This window comes from Botrytis deweyae, assembly GCF_014898535.1.
Source record: "Botrytis deweyae strain B1 chromosome Unknown BDEW_007, whole genome shotgun sequence".
Lineage (NCBI taxonomy): Eukaryota > Fungi > Ascomycota > Leotiomycetes > Helotiales > Sclerotiniaceae > Botrytis > Botrytis deweyae.
Window position 1 is genome coordinate 833,654 of NW_024066214.1, and position 22,496 is coordinate 856,149.

At 42.6% G+C, this 22,496-nt stretch overlaps 7 protein-coding genes across 7 annotated transcripts; 2 read left to right on the forward strand and 5 right to left on the reverse strand.

The window, feature by feature from the left end:
- Window positions 1-872: 872 nt before the first annotated feature.
- EAE98_003975 (uncharacterized protein) lies at window positions 873-3,649 on the reverse strand (the record flags this gene model as incomplete). The annotated part of the gene is made up of 4 exons (XM_038951595.1): window positions 873-2,546; window positions 2,599-2,784; window positions 2,832-3,396; window positions 3,447-3,649. The coding sequence occupies 4 exons, from the start codon at window positions 3,647-3,649 to the stop codon at window positions 873-875; spliced, it is 2,628 nt and encodes an 875-aa protein (XP_038812068.1).
- A 1,836-nt stretch (window positions 3,650-5,485) lies between these two features.
- On the reverse strand, window positions 5,486-6,688 carry EAE98_003976 (uncharacterized protein; the record flags this gene model as incomplete). Its single annotated transcript, XM_038951596.1, has 1 exon — window positions 5,486-6,688. One exon carries the CDS (start codon window positions 6,686-6,688, stop codon window positions 5,486-5,488), a length of 1,203 nt encoding a protein of 400 aa, XP_038812069.1.
- Window positions 6,689-7,895: 1,207 nt separating this feature from the next.
- EAE98_003977 (uncharacterized protein) lies at window positions 7,896-8,232 on the reverse strand (the record flags this gene model as incomplete). The annotated part of the gene is made up of 3 exons (XM_038951597.1): window positions 7,896-7,963; window positions 8,021-8,118; window positions 8,174-8,232. The coding sequence occupies 3 exons, from the start codon at window positions 8,230-8,232 to the stop codon at window positions 7,896-7,898; spliced, it is 225 nt and encodes a 74-aa protein (XP_038812070.1).
- A 1,067-nt stretch (window positions 8,233-9,299) lies between these two features.
- On the reverse strand, window positions 9,300-11,484 carry EAE98_003978 (uncharacterized protein; the record flags this gene model as incomplete). Its single annotated transcript, XM_038951598.1, has 4 exons — window positions 9,300-10,219; window positions 10,273-10,868; window positions 10,925-11,226; window positions 11,350-11,484. The coding sequence occupies 4 exons, from the start codon at window positions 11,482-11,484 to the stop codon at window positions 9,300-9,302; spliced, it is 1,953 nt and encodes a 650-aa protein (XP_038812071.1).
- Window positions 11,485-12,871: 1,387 nt separating this feature from the next.
- Window positions 12,872-13,507, forward strand: EAE98_003979 (uncharacterized protein; the record flags this gene model as incomplete). The annotated part of the gene is made up of 3 exons (XM_038951599.1): window positions 12,872-12,947; window positions 13,007-13,370; window positions 13,432-13,507. The coding sequence occupies 3 exons, from the start codon at window positions 12,872-12,874 to the stop codon at window positions 13,505-13,507; spliced, it is 516 nt and encodes a 171-aa protein (XP_038812072.1).
- Window positions 13,508-14,833: 1,326 nt separating this feature from the next.
- On the reverse strand, window positions 14,834-17,728 carry EAE98_003980 (uncharacterized protein; the record flags this gene model as incomplete). The annotated part of the gene is made up of 1 exon (XM_038951600.1): window positions 14,834-17,728. The coding sequence occupies one exon, from the start codon at window positions 17,726-17,728 to the stop codon at window positions 14,834-14,836; it is 2,895 nt and encodes a 964-aa protein (XP_038812073.1).
- A 1,487-nt stretch (window positions 17,729-19,215) lies between these two features.
- EAE98_003981 (uncharacterized protein) lies at window positions 19,216-20,929 on the forward strand. The gene is made up of 3 exons (XM_038951601.1): window positions 19,216-19,916; window positions 19,967-20,053; window positions 20,136-20,929. Exons 1-3 carry the CDS (start codon window positions 19,864-19,866, stop codon window positions 20,554-20,556), a joined length of 561 nt encoding a protein of 186 aa, XP_038812074.1. The 5' UTR covers window positions 19,216-19,863; the 3' UTR covers window positions 20,557-20,929.
- Window positions 20,930-22,496: the final 1,567 nt, after the last annotated feature.

The following is a 22,496-nucleotide window of genomic DNA, read 5'->3' on the forward strand; positions in this document are numbered from 1 at the left end:
CAATTTCATCATGATGCTCGCGCTATTTACCATCAGTGATTCTATACCCATTGGTCCTTCTCAACCTAGTAGACACTAGATGATACTCTTCTTTCCAACCCATCTAGCCCACTTACTACACACCTCTCACAATAAATATCCACATAGTCATCAAGATCATTACACAGTCCTCTCACTCACTTCTTAGTACCTACTTAGCAATACGTCAATACCTACTTACTAATGCCCCAATCTTCCTGTCCTCCTCTACTTCCTCACTTGTATATATCAACTAACTTACTTCTCTAGTCCCTTCCAAAACTCTACCTGGATGGTTATTCAAATCATATCATGAACCCCATCCCATCTAAGTCTACCACGTGGAGTCCACCCACCCTGAATATCTTTCTCGCTACCTAATTCGTGTCGTACATCCATATCACCTGTATTTATTAATTCCATTATCAGTACTCGATGATATTGAAATGCCGTTGCCCTAACACTAAATAACATACCTCTCTTTCACCATGCTGATAAAAGGCAATACACTCGCATTGAACATCTAGTAGTATGTTCTCCCCAAAGGTGTTTCCAATACTAATACGTAACTTCGCGAGAGCATGACCATTATATCTCGTTTCACTGTAGGATAATCACGCCAATACATAAATCCAGATGTTTAGAAGGAAAATAAACTGATGCTTGAATATATACACACTCAGAGTTCCAAAAATCATAGGTTTCTATTCATAAAACTACCAAGGTACAATACCAATTTTGATCCAATCTCACGCCTAAAAGCGCAATCTAGTCTGATCTAGTAGTACCACAATACAAAAGATATTCATACGTCCATACATCCCATCTCTCCCTTTCTCATTATCTTCAAATGATCAATGAGGCATCCCCGTGTTCTTAACACAAATTTGAAATAATTCATCCACAAATGTCAGCGGCTCAACATCTTCAGTAACTACCGCTGTAACCCCCCTATTCCCCTGTTTAGCATCAAAACCTCTCCCTTTCCCATTGTCCTTCTTATCTGAGCTAAGCTTCACATCTCTCTCAACTTCCGTACTGACCAAGATTCCCATGGATTGATACGAAGCCGCTCGTATTGGTTTTGGTCTATCACCAGAACTATTTTCGTCTTTAGAGCGGCCGAGACTTACATCCCAGAGTGTTCTCAATCGTTCCATAGTAGGCCGTGATTGTAACTCCCTGCTGGGCCTGATTCTGGTGATGAGGTTTCCGAACGGATCATGTTCCTCCACTACTTCGACTTTGAATTCTTCGCCAGATCTGGCAGGTCTCCATTGTGATAGAAGTCTCTTGTCTTGTGACCTGTCACGGAATGTTGCTGCAAATATCGGTGAGAACTCTCGATATATTGCACGCACAAAGAAAGAATGATCTAAAGAGTTTTTGTAAACACGTTGTTGCAATTTAAAAAGGGTGAGTGGCGCGAAGGTGCATTTCTTTCCTGGCGCACGACGAGTATTGATAGGTACCATGAGCCGAAAAGCGATGAGAATTCCTACTCCAGGCCTATGGTTTGCGGAAGCTCCACGACATGGAGCCTCAATTGGTTTGGATATAAGGCATGCTTCACTGAAAATAGGATCTCCAATTTCGTATTTCAATGATTGGAGCGTGGTAAGCAGTTGATTGGAAAATGTTTTCTCCCTTGTAGGTAATTCTTTTGCCTTGACTGCTTTGGCCAAGAACCTTTGACATTCCGTTACATTGAGGGTATTCATTGCGGTCAAAAAGTCCATCTGCCATTGCTCCAGTGATTCGAAAGGCAAGGTCATAGTTGGGAGCTGACTCTTAGCATCTTTCCTGACAACAATATCAAATCCTCCTCGGACAGAAGCTCGAATTGCGAAGCATGCAAGATGACAACCTGGATCCAAAATCTCATCCTGATTTGCAAACTTCCATAATTCCGACAGATGCTTGGTAAGAGTTTCATCCTTAATCTTCATGGTATTTGATAGCAGAGTTAGAACTTGTCCAATCTTCCCAAACCGATATCCCGCTGCCTGTAAAGCCTCTGCCTCACGTCGCTGAACTTTCTTGACAAGAAAGAGTAGTTGACCAGTTCCTGCTCCTGCATCTTTTTCGACGTCTTTTCTCGGCCTTCTAATGGCGCGGCGACCACCTTTGATTTTGTGCTGGATATCCCCAATTGTTTTTTCTATTAAATCACTTACTATAGCAACACGAGATTTAATGATTGCTGACAATGGAATTTTCTGCCCGGTACCAATGACATCGTCGTACAAAGGGCCTAGTTTTTCCATGGGTATACGGAGATCATTCGCAAGATCAGCGGCTGCAATGCAGAAAAGCTCTCGGAACACAATAGAATAATCCTTGATTAAGTCGCCATCGTCATCCACAAGACTAACTTCCTCTCTACCTCTAAGGTTATGCTTTTCAATGTGAGCACTGATATTGAGGCGCATTGCTGGAATGATATCTTTAACGCAATGCCAATTCTTCGCTGCTCTGAATATCCACAGAAATATTGGATGCGAGGTGTTGAAAACCTCAGTTAATGACTAAAATTCATTAGCATTTAGGAACACGAGGGTACAGCATGAGTTCCCTTACGCCCTCGATGAAGGAACTGGTTATTTTTCTATTTGGCAAACAGCCTTGTGGACCAATCAACACATTTCCATGTTTATCGAATATGGCTGCGAACAAAGTGAGCTTCTGTGAACTGTTGATGCTTTCTTGTCTTCGGGTAAAGAGCATCAATTTTAATGTTATGTTGACAAGGGCAGCGACTATGGTCTAAATTAATCAGTATGGACCGCAGAATCTGCGAAATTCCAACGTACCAAGACTGTAGCGACGATTATCGCAAAATGCTCGGTCGGATTTGAAACCGGAGGTGTTGGTCGACTGTGAAGATGGTAGTGTGTTCCAACAGATGATAACCAATGTAACCCGGATATGGAAAAAGCAAGTAAACAAGCGCAGATACCCTTCTTCGACCAGCATGATGCCCAGGATGAACGCCACAGGAAAAATAGGTAGATAGATCCTACACTGCCTGCAATGCCTATGAATGCGGAAATGAAGACCCATACAATATTATAAAAGCACGCATAGTTCGAGATGCTAGCTTGTCCAAGGTAATGCATACCGCATATTCCAAGCCCAGCTAGAGTCCCACCTAGACCAACACGAGGCATATCTATCGTTTCGTTGGAGCCAACAGTCCAGAATGCGATGAAAAAAACTATAACGGGTAAGAAGAACGATTCGGAGATGGAAGACTTATTGTATGAAATTTGTAGTGTAGGATCGCCTCCACCGAGAATAATTCCCTCTTCGCCAATGAAATGCATACACCAAACAGCAACACCTCCCATTGCTATCGAAGCGAACACGAGAACAGTCCTAACGTCAACTTAATATATTAGACTCCTAAGAGATTGGTAGATTCATACCAATTATAGCGACCCTTTCTTGTTGTCCTCAGATTGAGCAGCTCAAATGCAGTCCAGGCGCCCACCAGGCTGACCAAGAATGATAATAAGATATAGCCAGCGTCATATTTCTTGTCGATAACATGCCCTTGCAAGTCATGCCAGGCCTGAAGGGTACTATTAATGGGTGCCGTGGCGTTGGTCGAGTTGCTAGTGTTGACCATAAATGATATAGTGCACGGTACGTTGTTGAGTAAGAATCAGTGCTACGAAAGCACTTGTTCTGCGCAAAGTGTTTAAGTGGTCGAATATCGAGGTATGGCGATATTGCCGTCATTTGAATTGTGACTTGCTCTGTATCGATCAATATCCTCTCATCACAGAGCTTGAGATGTCGTCCGAGACGGCGAGCTATCCCCGAGAGTGTCAATGTGCTTTGGGTTCTAATTAGAACCACGTCCAGGGCTGAATATGTGAAAGGGGTGGGCTAGTAGGTGAAGACTTGTAGGTGGTCGTCAAGGGGAAATTTGGTTCGGAATATAAACCAGCAGTTAATTTCGGTTCCACGTTCTGTTCAAGAGTGAGTATCGAGTCTGGTTCGAACCCTAAGATAACTCCAGCATATAGAAGGCACTCAGTGAGATAATTCATAAGGATTTAATTGAGTAATTTGGTGAAGTAAGCCACAGATTTCAGATGAAGGTAGTTGAGGCAGGCTTGATGTGAGCAATGTATAAGCAATTTGTGATATTGAACGCTGGGATAGGTATGAATAGCAGTAAGGAACAAGAAGTAATTATGCTATATGTGAAGAGGGGCAAGAAGAATAGTTGTAGGTAATGCGAGATACATTTCCAAGGTGTTTGTATGGATTCGGCGATGTGATATGAAGAGATGATAAATGAACTTTCGCAATAGAGAAAGCCATTTGACCTAATTCCATTACTACAATAGGAAAGAGGTCAAATACTAAAACGACGAACAAACTCACGTTTGCTATGCCGGTAACATGGAAAGAACGACGTAGATGCCAAAAAAGCCCAGGTGGTCTCTGGTGAAGATCCGGAAGAGCGGCCATGATTCTTACGCTCAATACTTGAGATTGTTTTGAGTTCATCATTTCTTATTCCATCTAAGGATCAATGGTGCACTTGAACGATCTTATAGTTTCGTTGTAGAGTGATTGTAGGAGTAGCGTATAGGGATTTGTTTGGTATTTTCGTGGCTTGGTGTGCAGGTGTGATAGCCCTTCTGGCTGCTTTAAAGCTACTCCAGTCGCGATATTAAAGCAGCAACAACATGCTAATGCTCCACTACGACTGCACGCATTCTACAGCTAGACTACCTATACACCAAGCCTACATCATGATGGTAATGACAATTTCTACTCTCAACGACTCTTATTAGAAGTACGAGAATAGTTAATAAGTGAGAAACTTTCACTTGCCAATTTACATATGAGATGGCATTCCAAGATCCCGCTTTCCCTACCGTTAACGTTTCTAGATCCAGACGGTAGACAGTCAGGCAGTAAGCATCCTACACGACTGATATTCTCAGATGTGTTATTTCACTCGGTCATGAGATCACGCACACGCTGCAAATGGACTGAGGGGGTCCTAGGACTTGATTGAGTTGGGTTGTTGAGACATTGGAGGAGCTATTCGGACACAAAGACAGATGAAGCTCCAACGAAGTTGCCAAACTACCCCGATCTGGATCAAATAACCCTCCACTTCTATTTACGTTGGCAAGCCAGAAGATTTCTCGTTCTCGGAGCCCTACGCATTCATTAAATCCTCCCACTTCCTGAAACATTAACCTCTCATTAAGCCCAGCTTTATAATTCCTGCAAGCTCAGACTTTGCAAGTGATATGTAATCAAATGCAATTTTGAAGCCGGCAGGAACCATAAATTTGGTGATACAATTATCCAAACTCTTGTTTTATATCAACTGAGAATGGTGCTTTTGCACTATATTTACCCCCCTGATATAGGTATTCCTCCAAATCAACACAAGTCTTCTCTCCATCGTTCGATACAGCCTTCTCTCCAATTTTTAAATCTGCTCTATCTTCACTCTCTTGACATCTCTGCCGAACTCAGGTTGAATGGGCTCGTCGCATCTCCTTTTTTGACCATCGCCGTTTGCCAATCGGAATGGGTTTGCAAGAGGGGTGAGAGAGCCATTACCGTTTCCCAATCCGTTATTTCGGAAAGGGTTTGTAAGTGGTGTAGAAGAACCATCGCGGTTTGCCAATCCATTGTTTCGGAAAGGGTTTGTAAAAGGGGCAGAAGAACCATCGCGGTTTGCCAATCCATTGTTTCGGAAAGGGTTTGTAAAAGGGGTAGAAGAACCATTGCCATTTGCCAATCGGTTGTTTCGGAAAGGGTTTGTGGGAGCGGCAGGAGAACCAAAAGCAAACGCTTGTGGAGCTTGATAGTTGACACTCTGTGCGGCTGGATTAAGGCGTTTTCTTCTCTTGGTATTGTTTCTTGAAGGACCATGAGAGTTTTGAATGCCCGGCAAGACATTACGGAACGACGCATTTGGATATCTCTGACCAGATCCTGCCAAGCCGCTCAACTTTTCCTCAGCTTCGTGTAGTTTTGACTCCGACTCGCTTACAACTGCTCCTATTCTTAAAAGCTCGTCATTGTGTTCATCTTGCAACCTCTTGAATTTCATCTCGTATTCTTCGCGAGCATCACTCAACTTCTGGTCCATCTTAGCATCGATCTGGTCTCCCACTGCTGGAAACATCTCCATCAGTTGCGGCAGACTCATTATCTTTGGTAGAATGATTTCATCCTTTGATAGTACAGATTTTGCTTTCTGCTTATCTAGTTCTTTCTTGGCATCCTCAAGCTCATCTTGAAATTGTGCAATGGCTACGAAATTGAAAATTCCTTGTGTCATTACCGGCAATCGAACTCGTGGTTCAACACTTTCAACAACCACGCCAATTTGTTCACCATTTTCATGGCCTGTAACTCCCATCTCCATTTCGATGTCTGAGTCTTTCAAAAATTTGGAGCCTCGTCCCTCAACTGATTTCCAGTTAATAGATCCAGGGAGACAAACATCACCAGAAGCTTGCGACTTCGTCAAATGATCAAATGCACGTTTGGTAGAAGGATCGACGGGAAGAGGATTGCCTTTGCTTGATGATTCTCCACTGACTTGTTGATCGATCATTTCTCTCGACTTCATTGTCTGGATCGACGGATTGGGACCTCTGTCAAGATTGTTTGGCTCCATTGGTCTTGCAAATAGTGACTTGTGCGACACTTTCTGCCAAAAAGTATCCGTCTGGCTATGATGAGAAGGATATCTGACTGTGCAATAAACGAACAAACCAATGCTTTCTTGACCTTGGTATCCGATAGAATATGCTGCACCGTGATATGTTTTGTTCGTGTATGGTTTTGGAGGTTGGTGGTAATGAAAAAATTGTTTGGCCACAAGCGCAAAAATCAACTCAGCAACCTTTACCGAAATGAGGAAAATTTTCAACATATTGAATGAGAACCATTCACTCGTGAGTTGAAAGTTTTTTTTCTATTTTATTTTTCTTCCAGACCACGAGATACTATTGTTTTCTAAGATAATGTTGATATCAAGAAGGTGAATGCGTGAGGACAAAATACTCCAAATCGAATTTATACTAATTTCAATGATACAAGCTGCTTACCTAGGTATTCGGATGTTTTAAATAATAGACATGATCTGGCCAGGTTTATTAGAGTGCATAGCACTTATGATTTAGGGAATTAGTATATTGCTATGCATGGCATAAATATACGCTTTCCCTTCTTTTTTCTAGATCTTGGTATTGTCTAAAGTGTGAAGTATCATTCAGAACAGTATCAGGCAATTTTATGATACCTGAGAGCGGTGTCCTGATACTGGGAAAGAGATGAATATGAATGCTTTCTCAGAGGGATGAAGCATGTTGTGTTTTATCACCTCTAGTTCAGCTTTCATTTGATCTTAGGACGACCTGGACTGAATAGATTAGGTATCTTTAAAGTCTAATCATAACGGAAACTCTCATAAATGACACGAAATATCCAAAGGGACCAGCGAAGGAGGTGAATAAGCACCTTCACTTAGTGAATCTAAGAGGACAAAGTAGTGATTTTTTGACTTCAATACCTATACATGGCAGACAAGGGAAGGTTGGTTTGAGAATATAAATGCATTGAGAGATTCTTCCACATGAAAGAACTCACAGATGAGAATTTCAAATCTAGGAGAGGTTTGAACCATACACTTCATCTAATACAAACTCCAATATCTTGCGAAAGCGAAGTCATCATGCCGCGCTCGTTTGACGCAATCCCTCGAATCTCATTTTAGTTTTAGCCATCTCTAGACTACCTATTGCACCAAGTCAAATTTTCGTGTCCAAACCCAAATCCAACTCCAAATCCAGATCCCAAACCCAAGCCCAAGAAAGTAAACCCTAACAAAACAAACTACAGAAAATAATCACTCTCTCCAACTTCTCCAGGTTACTCTTCTTCTTGCAACCTATTTTCACTTGCGTTAGAACCAGAATGCTTGCTGAATAGAATATGTAGAACTTACTATGTCCAGTACGTTCTTTTCTTAGTGCCTGGGCTTCATCGTCGAGTGTGCTTTCATTGTCTTCGGAAGAGGAAAATGAGAACGTGGAGGAAGAGGAGCTGGTTGGATGTTAGTAATTTGATGTAAGCGAGAGGTGAAAAATGGAGCATTTACCTTGTACTTCTGAATCGTGTTAAGAGGGTTAATTTAGGTGTTTTCCATGTGACGGCCATTTTATGATTATAAGTGCAGTTGTATTTAGAAATGGGGATTCTCTGGGATTGCGGTAAAGAAAGGAATTTTGACGATAGCGAATGTGTGATAATAAGTCGGTAATGAGATTGACAACAAATTCAGCACTTGAAAGTAGGAAACTCAAAGATGACTGCCCAAAGCAGATACTATCAGAGCTTCTCCCCCTCCTTCAGGATAATCTCCTATATACCCTCCCAATTCTCTCCCATCCTGATTCCCCATCGGAAATTACCATTGCCACATCCCACCACACCTGTCCACCAGCTCGTAAAACCCATTCATTCGGTAATACCAACCCTCATCTAGACCTCCATCCCCTCCGAACTACCGAATCAATACGACTTAAACCTACCCCAGACCCATTACTCAATAACCCTTTCCCAACTCAGATAATAAGCGGTCATCTCAAGTCCTAATCGAGCATGTTGGTTCCCCACACCTTTCCATTCTCACAGTCATTTTCTGTAACTAGACAGGGAATCGATGCAGAATCTAGTCTCTTGCTCGGATGCTCTCGTAAAGGGCCCGGATATGTGATTGCGGTAGACCGGCATTAATCCTGCAGACCATGTGGTGAACCGGGGGGTTCTAAAATGGGTTGATAATAGGCGAGGAGGTTTGTTTGTGCGTTGAATAAGCGCCTGTATCCCTGAGAAGTGAAATTGAGTCATAGAATATAAAGTTTTTCGTTTCCGGTTCCGCGAATAGGGCTTGGAGGAAGTCATTGATGGGCGGAATGTAACCTCCTTGTTGGTAGAAGGCTGAAGTGGTTTGCCAGCAGCCAATGGAAGGAACATCTGCGTATTTCAGATATCTACATAATTCCACTGGATTAGCGCGATCGCCACTTCACACACATCGAAGAACATTGGCCCAAGGAAATAGAAATAGTTTTGAAGAAATTTAATTGCTCTACTATTATTTTCAATAACTTTGAAAATACAAGCTGTACATAAAGTCATAATTCATAAAGTCATCGCTATAATTTTATCTTCCACGCCCCATTAACATACTTTTTGTCCCAAAACTTCCTTAAGTTCTGGTATTAATCTCTCGCATCCCAGACCAACTCCACATCACCCTTCTTTTCCCCCCTCAAAACCGCACATCCATCATTGCATTTAGCAACAGCACTCCTCAAATCCTTTCCCATACCATTGGGTCCACTCGCAACGACCCTCGTTCTATATGCATTCCCCGCTCTCTCTTGCATGAAGCTATTAACCACCTGTTTCAAATCAGGATGACAACATTTGCAGCCACCCAGATATGAAACCTTGAACCCCCCGGAACCTCCTTCCGAACTCAAACTTGATATCGAGTTTACCATGGCTTTATCATCCATTTCCATGACTGTCTTTTCATCGTTGATAACAGCCTCTTCTGTTTTCCCTTCCAATTCGGGATCTTCCTCTTGTGTGATGTAGATGTGAATATTAAGATTCATTCCCCTATCCCTTGATCTCCTTTTTACCTCCTCTAATTCCTCTCGGATCCAGTCTAGACACGAACTCCGTCGCACGATCCAAACAAAATCAATGGCTCGTCCTTCGTATATTTTTGCATCGCTGGCAGTAGCCGCCAAAACGAGAGGTAGTGTTAATGAAATACCAGTTCCGCCGGCTATAGTTAGAATGTTGGTTGGCTCTTCTGTTGGTTTTAATAACTGTTCTCCGTAAGGACCGCTGAGGATTACAGAAGTAGTGAGTTGACCATCCAAGGCTATCTTTTTGAGGTTCCCAGTTTCACCTGAGCGGCAGCGAATAATGTATGTGTGATGATCTGAGGGTACTGATGCCACAGTTATGGGATGTGATTGCCAGATACTGAGAGCAGGAAAGCAGAGGAAGAAATGTTGTCCAAGAGCCCATGGGGCGTGTTTGTGGTCGAATTCCAAACGAACGACACCACCGTCCTTGTCATCAAAGTACTGAAGGGTCGATTGAGCAGGGTGAAATCCGAGACCTAAATTAATTAACAAGTGAAACCAATTATCAAGGATCAATTTAGATTCTTACCTGCGTTACCACTGGCGTCAAAATACCCAACGTGAATTAGCAAAGTTCTTAAGATCCTCACTCCTCGATCAATAAAGAACAACCCAAGAGAGGCAATCATCCAACATTTCAATTGTTGCCAATGGCCCCAACATGCACCAATGTATAAACAAGCCACCACATAATGAGTCTTCCTGAAGAACTCGTATCCTGACCATTGAATAACTCTTCGAATACTAAAAACATATAGGAAGCAAACAAATGATAATGCAAAGCAACCCCAGATGATATAAGGCTCTTTAATGAAATTTTGCCAGGTAGTCGGTTGGGGTTGGTATAAACGTGCTTCGATAAGTGTCCAGCCAAACGTATGTACAGCGGATTGAATGAAAATAACGCGTCCGATCCAGCGATGTAAAAAGTTGAATGATTGATAAGGAATTCCAGTCGCGAGACTTAGAGCTGATTCCCGAGTGCTAAGGAGTACCGTAAATGGTGTTAATGCATACGCGAATGCTCCTAAACGGTCGGAGAAACCACCGAGGCCGGATCGGGTATTGAACAGAGTCGACTTTTTGACAGGAGTTATCCATCTTTTGTAGGTCTCGCCAACAAATCTGTCGAACATTATTACTACTGTACAAGACTTTCCTCAAAGGGGCGCAATACTTACGTAAAGATGAGTAAGTAACCTAGCATGATTGCTAGTATCAAAACCTGCAACCTGGTTACATGTCCAAAGAATTTGATAAAGCTTTCTGGAAGGAGATATCGTCGGAAAGCAGCCGTTGTTCCACGCCATGCACGATAGTACCAGGATGAATTGCCCGCGCTACTTTGTATCTCTGAGTCTCTAGCTTTGGTAGAAGCTTGTCCTGAAGGTTTTATGAAATGTAGAGTAGTGAGTATAACCAGAATGCCTCCTATTACTGCCCATAAGATAAAAGTGTAGAGCATAGATATATCGTGTGTGTGCTAAAGAATGTCAGTATCAAAATTGAGGATTTGGTTCGTACAACCAGAAGGGACGAAAGGTGATCTGTCGGAAGCGGCATATAATAGAGTTCTGAAAGCAGGGCAACTGGCAAAATGACTTACATAAACAGAATCCAGATATTCACATGAACCAGCATCATTTGTGCATGGCAACACACGAGCAACATATCCCCAATGTGGTTCCATGGTTGACGTATTATCCGCCATTTGGATATGGCGAGCTTCAATGACCTCCATGATGTCAATTAGATACCGGTATTACAAACAAGAAGATAGATTGCCAGCAATGGAGTCGAATATCAGAAGTAAACGATCGAGCTCGAGAAATAGGAAACCTTCAATTATCAACCCATTGCCAAGACATCAGCCAATTGTAATGAGCAAGTTTGAGCTCACCACTACCAAACTGACTCAAATCACCAAGTGCACATTATCAGTCCAGATGAAACTTTCACTCGGAAACCATCCCCACAATATTCATCATGGGCTGCAATTACCAATGAAAAGAAACTTGAGAAGAGGACGGAGAGCTTGCCAAGAGATTAAACTCCACTATCATCTCTAGTAAATGTGACAAACTCGCGCAAATGTGCGCAACTACCACGGATGAAGACAAAAAAGCCATTGCTCAACATCTTCCAAAAGTATAATCCGTGCTGTCATATGTTTGACAAGCTGCACAGATCTTGAGAACAATTTAGATTCTAGATCTTCCCAGATCTAGAGCGCGACAGTAATACTTCTGCAGACAATAACATGCGCGTCCAGTCCAGTTTCTTCATCGCGCTTGGTCGTCGCGCGGGTTCTATATTCAAGGATGCATCGATGTGGCTGACAAACTTGAAGCGGCAAATCTCGATTCCTTAAAGGAAATTCAATGTCCTTGCTCATCATATCGCTCTTATGCGTTCCTCCTTGACCTCATTGTTGAACGGGAAAACTCTGGAAAGCTGGAACAGGATGTTAGTCAAACGGTGAAAAATGAATGTTTTGCGTTGTAGGCTTTTGATCGGCAAGTTTTAGCGCGTTTCAGGGGCCGTCCATTCTCGAGGCACCTGTAAAACGACTTACCTAAGCGCTAAAATTCAAACCTAGACCCTGACAACATCCTTATCATTATCCTTATGCTCGATCTTCAAGGCTCATACTCGAGTACATCTTAACCAACATCTTGGGATGATTTCACAAATTATTCCGAAAGCTTGTTATGACATATAATCAGACGGTATAACTCTAATGACTTCATCCATTAATATTCTCTTCCTTTATCACGTATAGGTAACCTACCTAAGTCTAATGAATAACAATGAACACATCTTGGTGAATTGGGTCGTGACAATGGCCAGCGTTTGTTCACATCGCCACACTGCGATTAACCCAACATCCAACATCATGAACAACCATGGTTAAGGTCTGGACCCAAATTGAACCGCGTCAGCCTTTTCTCAATGATGTTGGTGATATGTACATCTCTCATGCCACTTCTCGTAAAGATGTTTGACTCTTCAGTTGAAGCCCGGTGCTTGATTCTCTCATTCACATTGCTGACACGACGCTGTATATTTTTGATACCTAAAATTTAAAGACTCTTACATACATAGGCACTTATAAGATACCTAAAAATATGGGTTGCTGGTCAAGCAAGGTTGAGGAGGAATATGAGGGGAAAGAAATTGGTTCGATGATTTCCGGCGAATCTGGTAAGTGACAGGTTCCTCCACCATTCCCTTGGAAAAGTGCACGCTGATTCATTCTTCAGGCAGTGACTATAGTAACCAACGTGGACGATCCGACTCGCGGGACACAATTCAGAGAGAGAAAGAAATTTCTCATAGCCGGAGCCGGAATTATGAATTTGAAGAACGAAAACATCTCACATCAGATTCAGCACCACAGATGAAAGTAATGACTGAGGCAGACTATTTACGATGTCATGATACCGAGGAACTACGCGATCTGGAGAAGGATATAAGCGAGCTGGAAGGTGACAATGAGTATATGGAAAGGGAAATGAGAGATATTGAGAACGAACATGGATATGAAGGAAGGTATAGGGAAAGAGATGCAAATGGAGATTATGCGACCAGTCCAGATAGTAGGATGTTCCGGAGAGATGACGATAGGTTGGTTTTACTTAGATTTTGGTGGTATACTTGCGTGTGAGAGATCGCTAATTGTTACTAGGTCTTACTATAGTAGTGACGTCAGTTCCATGAGCTCTATGCTTTCTGTACTTCATGAATCGCCCGAGGAAAGCTAAGTTTCTGCGCTCTCTTTTTTGTCTTTAGGAGTGCGGAGAGGGGGCAATACCGACTATCGAGTGTATAGATTTACAGGATTGCTCCCCAGATGCTTCGCAGTACATATGGTTAAATTGAAAAGATCTTGGTCGTTTACTTCAGGTTTTAGAGGCGTTGGTTCATGGAATTAAGGGTCAACAGGCGCAAACAAATTTCGCGAGGCGAATTGTTATTTAGTACCTAGGTACTCAATTTTTTCTTCTTGGATATTACAATACTCCTGCTAGTTTCACTTTCGGTGGTGTTCATGTGGCAGTAGCCTACCTACAAACTTCTGAGACGTCCAGCATAATAGCTGCTTCGAAATCTTTCCAAGTTAAGAGTACTTTGCAATTCTCGTTAACAACTGCCGATTTCAAAAATCGATGCAGTCCACTAGTTCTGGGTCTTTAATTCTGTCAACCATAGTATAATGGCAAATGTAATGACAGATTACCCTTTGAGTCTCGAATTTTCAGTGTGCGAGGGCTTCCAATGCTGAGCTGAGAAGGTATCTCTTTCCGTTGTTGACGAAGAATCCTATGTGTCATTTGAGTGAACTCAGCCCAGATGAGCAGGAACTCTGCAATATGTGAATACCTCCCATTCTCAAAGGAAAGATCGTTAATCAAATCCCACAAAGCCACTATCTCATCAATATTCAGCGAAATACATCTCTAGTATGTCAAATGGCTAGGTGGTGCATAGATACAGTAACCGACCCTGAAGGGAAAGACCTCGTCTTTCCACTTCTCATACTCCCTCCCCTAATCTTTCAAGTAATTGACATGCCCGCTTCTCTGATATCCCTTATTCCCTGCTTCTCAATTCCGCAATAGATATTACTGATTCCTGAAATATAAATTGATCAAATTTCATCATTGAAGCTTGTCATATCCATCAATCGCATTTATATAAAGCGAAAACTTAAGCAAGTTTTCTAAATTTGACCCTCTGTGAGTTCCTTTATTGGGGGCTCTAGAGTCTAGTGAGGTTTTCCGTAAATTGTTTCATGCTATCAGGAAAAGTCTATAGATTCCCATCAATAGTTGACCCATGCAACCCATATCCTCTCTACGCATGATTCCATAGCTTAATGTAAGATGACACTTACCTTGGTCTTTCTCCCGATCATAAAAGCATCGTCATTAATGACCAGTATGACCGTATTAGTGGCAAATAAACTCAGAGACCAGTATATTCGATGAGAAGATTTCTCATTTTCATTATTAACGTATGTCTCATAGCACAATAATATTTACATCTCCCTTGAGGGACGACTAACACTACAAAGCGAAGTCACTGCCTCAAGCTTTTCTTCTTCTTTTTATCGTGCCACTTCCGTTGCCCACAACGCTATCTCCATCCCCTGCTAGCTCGTCAACTTCATCATCGTCATCATCATCATCAGGTGCAGCATGACTATTCGTATGTCTAATACCCCAAGGTCCACCAAGAGCTTCTCTTTCTGCAGCTTCTTCGCTTCTCCTCTCTGCACTTCTCAATGCTCCAATATCTTTTTCGACATCCATAAACATAGCTCTTGTATCCTTCACCAATGAATTCTCATCAATTTCATACACCGCTCCCCTCTCAGACTCTTTCCTTTTATTCTCAAATGCTTTACCAAATCCACGATCAGGATCGGGATTAAACATAATAGCATTGGCAAACATACGCATCAATTCTTTTTCAAACTGAGCATAATTTATTATGCCTCTTGGAGGAATGAGATCTTCAGCGATAGGCAGCCATGCACTTGATTGGCCTTGATCATCTGGTGTAGCCAGAGCAGCAGCTGCAGCCGCCGCAGCTTTATGTCCAGCTGTGATAGCCGTTCGAATAGATTTAAGATCTTGTGGACGAAGAATGAGATCTTTATAACCGGGAGCATCTCTCTCCTTGACGGGATTCGCAAATGTGCTCGCGTTTCGATGACCACTAATCGATTCCAAGGCAGATACACTAATCTTTGGGAATGCACGAGTCCATAAAACGAACAGGGGTGGACCACGGGGTTCCCTAAGTTCGGGACTATCAAGACGTTTTCGTTTCATTGCTTGACGAGGTGATTGTGGGATTTTGGATTGTCGACTTGTACTTTCATCGGTCGCTATATCGGCTACATCACCAACGCCACGGGGTGTTGCGATTTCTTGTTTGAAGTGAAGACCAGAACCTTCGTTATCCAGAGAGAGTTCGTCAGCATGTGATTGTACCGACTGACTTCTTCTAAATGGGCCAATAATGGGAGTTGAGGTTATACTGCCAGCTCGCCTGCGTAATGTGTTCGGTGTGCTAGTGTTGCCCGGTTTTACAGGATCCTGCTTTGGCCGATATGTCTTTTGTGGAGACTTTTCTACTGATTGAGGTAATACTTTAGGTTTTAAGATAGGACTGAGAGCTTCTGCTTGTGGTCGAGAAGGCTCCCTAGGTAGTCGTGGAGTAGCGCCGGATGGTCTTGGAGTCCATTTAGTGCCGCTTCCAGTCATGAATGTCTGAGGTGCTTGAGACAACGGAGTATGAGGCTGCGATAGTTGCGGCCTTGGCTGCACTGGATTATTAATGGGTAGAGAAGGCCGTGGACTTTGATTTGCATTATAAGGTGAATTATACTGCCTGTTCTCCGGAGCAACGAGTTCTGGTCGGGGAAATGGCGGTCGTGCATTTGGAGGTCCATTAAGTTGATATGGTAGTGGGTATGGTGGTGATTGGAAGGGAGGGATCCATTGTGGAGGAGGATGGCCAGTCGAGGAGAGAGGTCTTTGTGGAGGTGGAGGTGGAAATGAATGTGTGTATGGCATGTGAGGTGGAATTTGTGGCATAGACCCTGGAGGCAAAGAGACCGGAGGTAAAGGTCCTTGCTGAGGCATAGGAGACCCAGAATTCGCACGATATTGCTGCCCAGCAACGTCCGCTAACGCATCTAGTTGGGTGCCGGTAGTGCTTGGAGGCCTACCCATTGTATGAGGGGGTGGTAACAGAACGCCTTGTTGATACTGTGGGTTCAGTGGAGATGATGGTACAGAATGATGGGGCGGAGGTAAATGTGGACTTGGTAGGGAATTTCGATGGTTAGGGGGCGGGTACGAATGGGGAGGATATGAAGGGAACGGTGGGGGGTAGAACTGGGAGTGTGGAGATGGATGCGGCGATCCAGGTTGAGGGTTGTGGAACTGTGGAGGATTGGGACCCCCGGGGTGAAATGGTGGTTCCCATTGCAAAGGAGGAGGACCAAGTTGTGGCGAATGAGCCTGAGTTTGTAATGGAGATGGACCATGTGGACCATGACTGCCAGATCTTTGATGAGCCATTGGTGGTACCCCATGTTGCATACCATTTCGAGGCTGTTGTTCCGTGACATTTTTGGGGGGAGGAACAGGGGTGGAATTTTGAGTGTTTAAAACATCACTGATAGCCAAACCTTCTGGTCGACCTTCGGTTCTTGGAGATGGACCAGGAGATGGAGATGCTTTTGTTCTTGATTGCTCTCTTACATTTTGAGGTAATGATTGCGGAATAGCTATCTCAAATGACTTGATTTGTGGCAGCTGGGGCTCCAGACGCCTAGGTTCTGTCGGCCGTGGATCCTGTAGTCTGCTATCCAAAGGCTTGGATTCCTTCGATATACCTTCCTCCGTGATAGGAACATTGCTAGAGGTACCATTCGGCTTCATGCCAGCATCCACAATTTGTTTGTGCCCATTTTGTTCCGTGACCGCCCGTTCTTCTCTCAATATTCTCTCATCCCAATCTCCTCTCTCAATTGCCGCAATATCTCGTTGAACAGCTCGGTAATTCTCCTCATCTTCCCTAATGGCCCGTACCATATAATCTTTGTACCGCTCATATAACCTCTCCACTAAAATTGGCAATTTTTCTCGATAAGGTTGGGCATCCTTGATAGTTGGCAAATGTGGACTTGAGAGTTTTCGTTTTTTTGACGGCGACGGTCCAGTTTCTTCTTGCACATCTTGCTCTGCATCATTCTTCAATTCCTCTCGCAGAAGTCGTAGATATAAATCCCCCAATAGATCCGCACTCAGTCTTCCAGCATCGTATGTTTCCCCATCCTTAACCAGGGAATTATTGGTCAAGAGTTGAGAAATTTGAGTAAATGAGTTTGGATCGGTGCCATATGCGACTAAAGATTGAAATAACAATAAACATTCAAGAGGCGTATAGGCTGTGGTAGTATTCATGCCACGGTATCCTCCTCGCCAGCTTTCGAGGGGATTTCCACGACTTTTGGGAGGGTGAAGAGGAGCCACGACGAAGAAGAGGAAAGTTGGGTGGATCAAATTCGCGATTAAAGGTTCAGAGTGTCAAGACAACCTTTTTCAAATAATTAATGATGCATTTAAAGCGATATAATCGATGCGAAAACCTACAGAGGGATTAAATCTTTATCACGAGTTATAATTGATCGCGACTGATAGAAATTTGGGTCGTGGTTGATGGGGACAACAATTGATTGATTTATGATCAAATTTATGAGTATGAGGTTATTCATACCATTTCACATTCGCATGTTCTGTTCTGACCACAACAATACCTACTAGGTAGCTTCCTAGCCCAGATTTTTAAGAAGAGTCACGTGACTCTATCAAGATAAAAACAAAACAAAACAAAACAAAATCAGATTCAATGGAAGTGGAAATGGAAATCGACTCGGAATTTAAAGCCAGCTGTCGGTCGGCTACCTAGGTACATTTGAAGATCCCCCAGTTCTTTAGAATTGTCTTGTTGGGAATCGTTGGTGAAGCATTCCAACAATTCGAAAGATGCGATGTACAGTGTAGACATATGAAGTTGTGTATAAAGATTACTTACCTACCCACGGAGTACGTATATATTACACACCTAGACATAGTCATTCGATCATGTTTTTCTTTCCAGCTCGCGAGTCTTTTCACAATCAAGCCAGCTACACTCCCACACTATATTTGCTTCGCATGTTCGTACAGCACACTGAGTTCAGCATTGTCATCAGTGTCAAGGATTTTACCCTTCCCATAAACCTAAAACAGCGCTGTAGATCGTTCAGCTATTCTCCCAGACACTCATTAGATTATGACGGGTAGAGTTATCTACCGCTATGAGTTGACAGTAAGAGTTACTATCGATCTAGCATCTACCGGTATCTATGACGATGAACGCAGTTGGAGTAAACTATAAAGTTTTCGAGTACCGATACCTCTCTCTCTATCTACCTACCCAAGTCTGCTATTTCTCAAGAAAACTACCTACCGCGTCTTATAGTTTTTGTATTTTTAACAGAATACTGACCCGAGTTGAAATTGTCGCTTCTTATTAGCATTAAAGGGGTCGTCTAAACTCTTTGAGAAATCCTTCGAGAAATGGAGAAGAAGGTGTTCGAATGTGTGCATGGCATTGAAGAGGTATCCTGTCATCTTATTCAAATATACTTTCAATCTATGCCCTATTTATGTCCAGTATCCTACGCATCCATTTATCCTTTTCCCGAAGACACACCTTTATGCGTTGTTGATAGCCACATCAATGCTTTACGAACTTGCTTTTCATCTGCTTCATGAACCGATAAAACCTTCTAGGAATATTGCCCCTCATGGGAAACCTTACCTTTGCCAATTTGGGTATTGCTTAATGATGATCTTCATGCCAAATATCTGAATGTTATCTAGCTATTGTTAATTTTTCAATACATCAATTTACCAGCATAAAGCTGGTCTGATTATTCTATTTCCATAGATCTATATTTACTTGAGTGGCTTGAGTTGACAGCATTTATACGCATTCATTCCTCACATTCCACCTGACTATTCCCCTTAGCACTCTCATTCGAGACAACTTCACCTCGTTAGACGCTTTCATATTTTGATTAAAATGTCATGAACCAAAAAAGCCCTTAAGGTTGTTCCTGAATTTTGATCATATATATATCCACTCCTCGTCATTTGTCACCCCCAGCTGATGGAAAGAACGAACCAAAAGCTTCTCCATTAATTTCACATGACACTAGTCTAGCAGCCCCTATTATTTCTCTTTAAGGTGCCAACCTCCAATCTATGAAAGCAGAGGATCCGCATCAAGAGATCCGCATCAAACTTATTACGATTCATTAACACATACAAGAAGAAGTCGGAATCTGTTAATCTTAAGGTTTTCTACTTTTCCAGAAATCATCCAACTCTTATCACAACAAGTCGATTTTTCCATCTACCATTCTAGGAACATTCCATACCCAACCTCCAAATTTCAATCTCGCGTACCCGAAGATCTCAATTACGGGGTACATTTTAAGCTACAGCCCTATATCCAGATAGCTCGAGATACTTTAACTTCACCATCAATCATGTCCGACGCCGAACTCGATAGTCAATATGTGCCAACTGGCAGGCCACAATCGTAGGTTTGATGGGTTGGGAAACTGTGTTATGAGACTAATGGGTATTTAGTCAAATGGCACGATCGTTCGCTCTCGCATTGGATGATTTGTTCAAGCTTGACAGCAGCGAGGACCTCGACGCTATAGTTTCTGAGAAGTATGGCCTCATAATTCTTGCATTCTTTCCAACAACACTATTTTCAACAACACAATACTAAGATCATGTGTTTATCTATTAGGAAGAATGAAATATCTACAAAAACATCCGAACTCGAAGAACTCGAAGCCAGACTTAAAGCGACCGAGGAAAGACTAAAGGCCAAACAAGCAGCAGCAAGCCCCGGAAGCTTCTCACCAGGGAAATCAGTTTCTCAACAACAGTCTACAGACGGTCCTATAAGCCCTTTAGAACCAAAATTTGAAAACAACATCGCATCGCGGGGTGCTGGAATAAGCGGGGGGAGTCTCGCATCCAGGCCAGCTGCCCCAAAGCCAGAACAATCATACACAACAGCTCTGGCATCACATATCCCAGGTGCTCTACCACCTACCCCAGGTGCTAGCGAAGGTGAATACGAACTCGTTGATGGGGACAGGACCAGTGCTGACTATGTAATTGTTACAAAAGATGGAGATGTTCCACCGGCAGGCACCGAATGAATACTATCAGTATTGTTACACAACATCACATATTTAACCCCCTTTGGGTCGTCGTACCATTGCCGTTATTGCTACAGCCGCATTCGTTATTCTCCGACTGGTGGATCATTCAATTGTATGACCACATCGTTACATTCCTGGCGTTACTTCCGGTTTTTGAACTCGGCTTCGACTACATTCCCATCTCTGATTTTGGAATACGAACGATGGATAGCAAGAGAGGGATTTGCGGGTTTTGCTTTGTATATACCATGGACAATTCCTATAGATAGGAGGATTTCTAAGCTTGGGATTAATCGATTTATAATTCACACGAAGGATTGTTGTGTCAAAAAATTGCTTGTCCACATGGTTCTGTTCGAGTTTTATTTCGTTCCACAAAAGGCACCAGTGTGCCGTATTTTTGTGCATTTTACGACAATATTCATTTCGTACATCACTCATCAGGGCAACGAATCTTTAGCTTGTGTCACAAAATATTCTGAACATAGGCCGGAGGACACACGTCGAGACTGGCTCTCTTGCACAAGGAGAATCCATTGCAAGCCAAGTCATCCCTAAGTGAAATCCAAAAGGAAAGTCGAATCATATCCACAAACCAGGAAACGCGAATTTTTACTTCAAGATTGATTTTTCCGATTTCCTGTGGTCATTCTGTTAGTGGCACTTACTCGAGAAAGTGTATATCCTACAACGGTCGACAGTGTTGTACCTTGAAATACGAATCAACCATTTAGGTTAAATGGATTCGATTTCGGCGCTTCTGATTTAAGGACGACGCCAAGTATCTGTAACAGTTGGATGAATACGCGTTACGTTGGTCAATACGCGATTCCAGTTTTTGATCCTAACTTTTTTTTATGAAATAAAATAAACTGGAAAGTGTTTATCTTTATGTGCTGATGCTCAACACAGAATTCTGGGCCGTGCTGGGATTCCTAAATATGGAACTAAATCTACAGTAAGACAAGACCAAAGGTTTCCTTGGAGTTATCACCTCATTGCGCATTATGAAGCGAGAGTAAGCTTTTCCTAGTCATTACACTACCTAGGCATTTGAAACATTATGAGGTCCGGTCTGATAATAATCAGTCTAATCTCTATAGCACTATTCTGTTTGCTACATTAAAGTCTCATTCATGGATCAGTTCTAGGCCTCGGTCATTTACTGAAGAAAATTTGCGAGATTTTCCTTTGCAAATGACGTGCTGGCTCAAACTTTGTATTGGAAGATGAGATGCAAAGCAAGATATCAATACATGGAAATTTTGTTGGAAGATGAGATGCAAAGCAAAATATCAATACATGGAAATTTTGCTAGAGAAAGCCAGAAACCTTATCTCCCCCTCTTAAAAATGAATTAAATAACAAGGTGCATTATTCTAGGAAATTTACTACAAGAGAAGAAGCAAACCCCTAGATTTGTCTATTCCAGAGATTCAAATTGCTCAGCAGAAGAATACATTCAATATATCAGGACTTCGTTATCCAGGAACCGTTATTGTCAGACTGCGGTATGAATTATCAGCAACTCTACACCAACCATATCTACTTGACATGGACCGTAAGATCGGGTTGCGTACTGTTTGTTCCCTGCTGCATCGTAACCCAAAGCTGCGCTAGAGTCAAAATCGCCGTGTTTTTCTCCGTGACGGCAATTGGAGCAGCGAAGACACCACTGAGTCTAGGAAAGCTGTTGCAGCTTCCAAGACGGAATAAGGCATTGCGTGTAAAGGTATAAGGATGCCCCATGAGGGCAGTAGAGAATTTGTGATTCTAATCGAATGTCCAAAAGGGGGTTGTGGGGGTAGACTGTTGAATAAGGTTCAATCATTAGACGTATTTGAGTCTGAATGAGTGAAACAGATCAAGGCGAAGATGATAAGTAGATTGGGTTCAGTGGACTGACACAATGAGAGGTTAGAAACGTACTCATTATA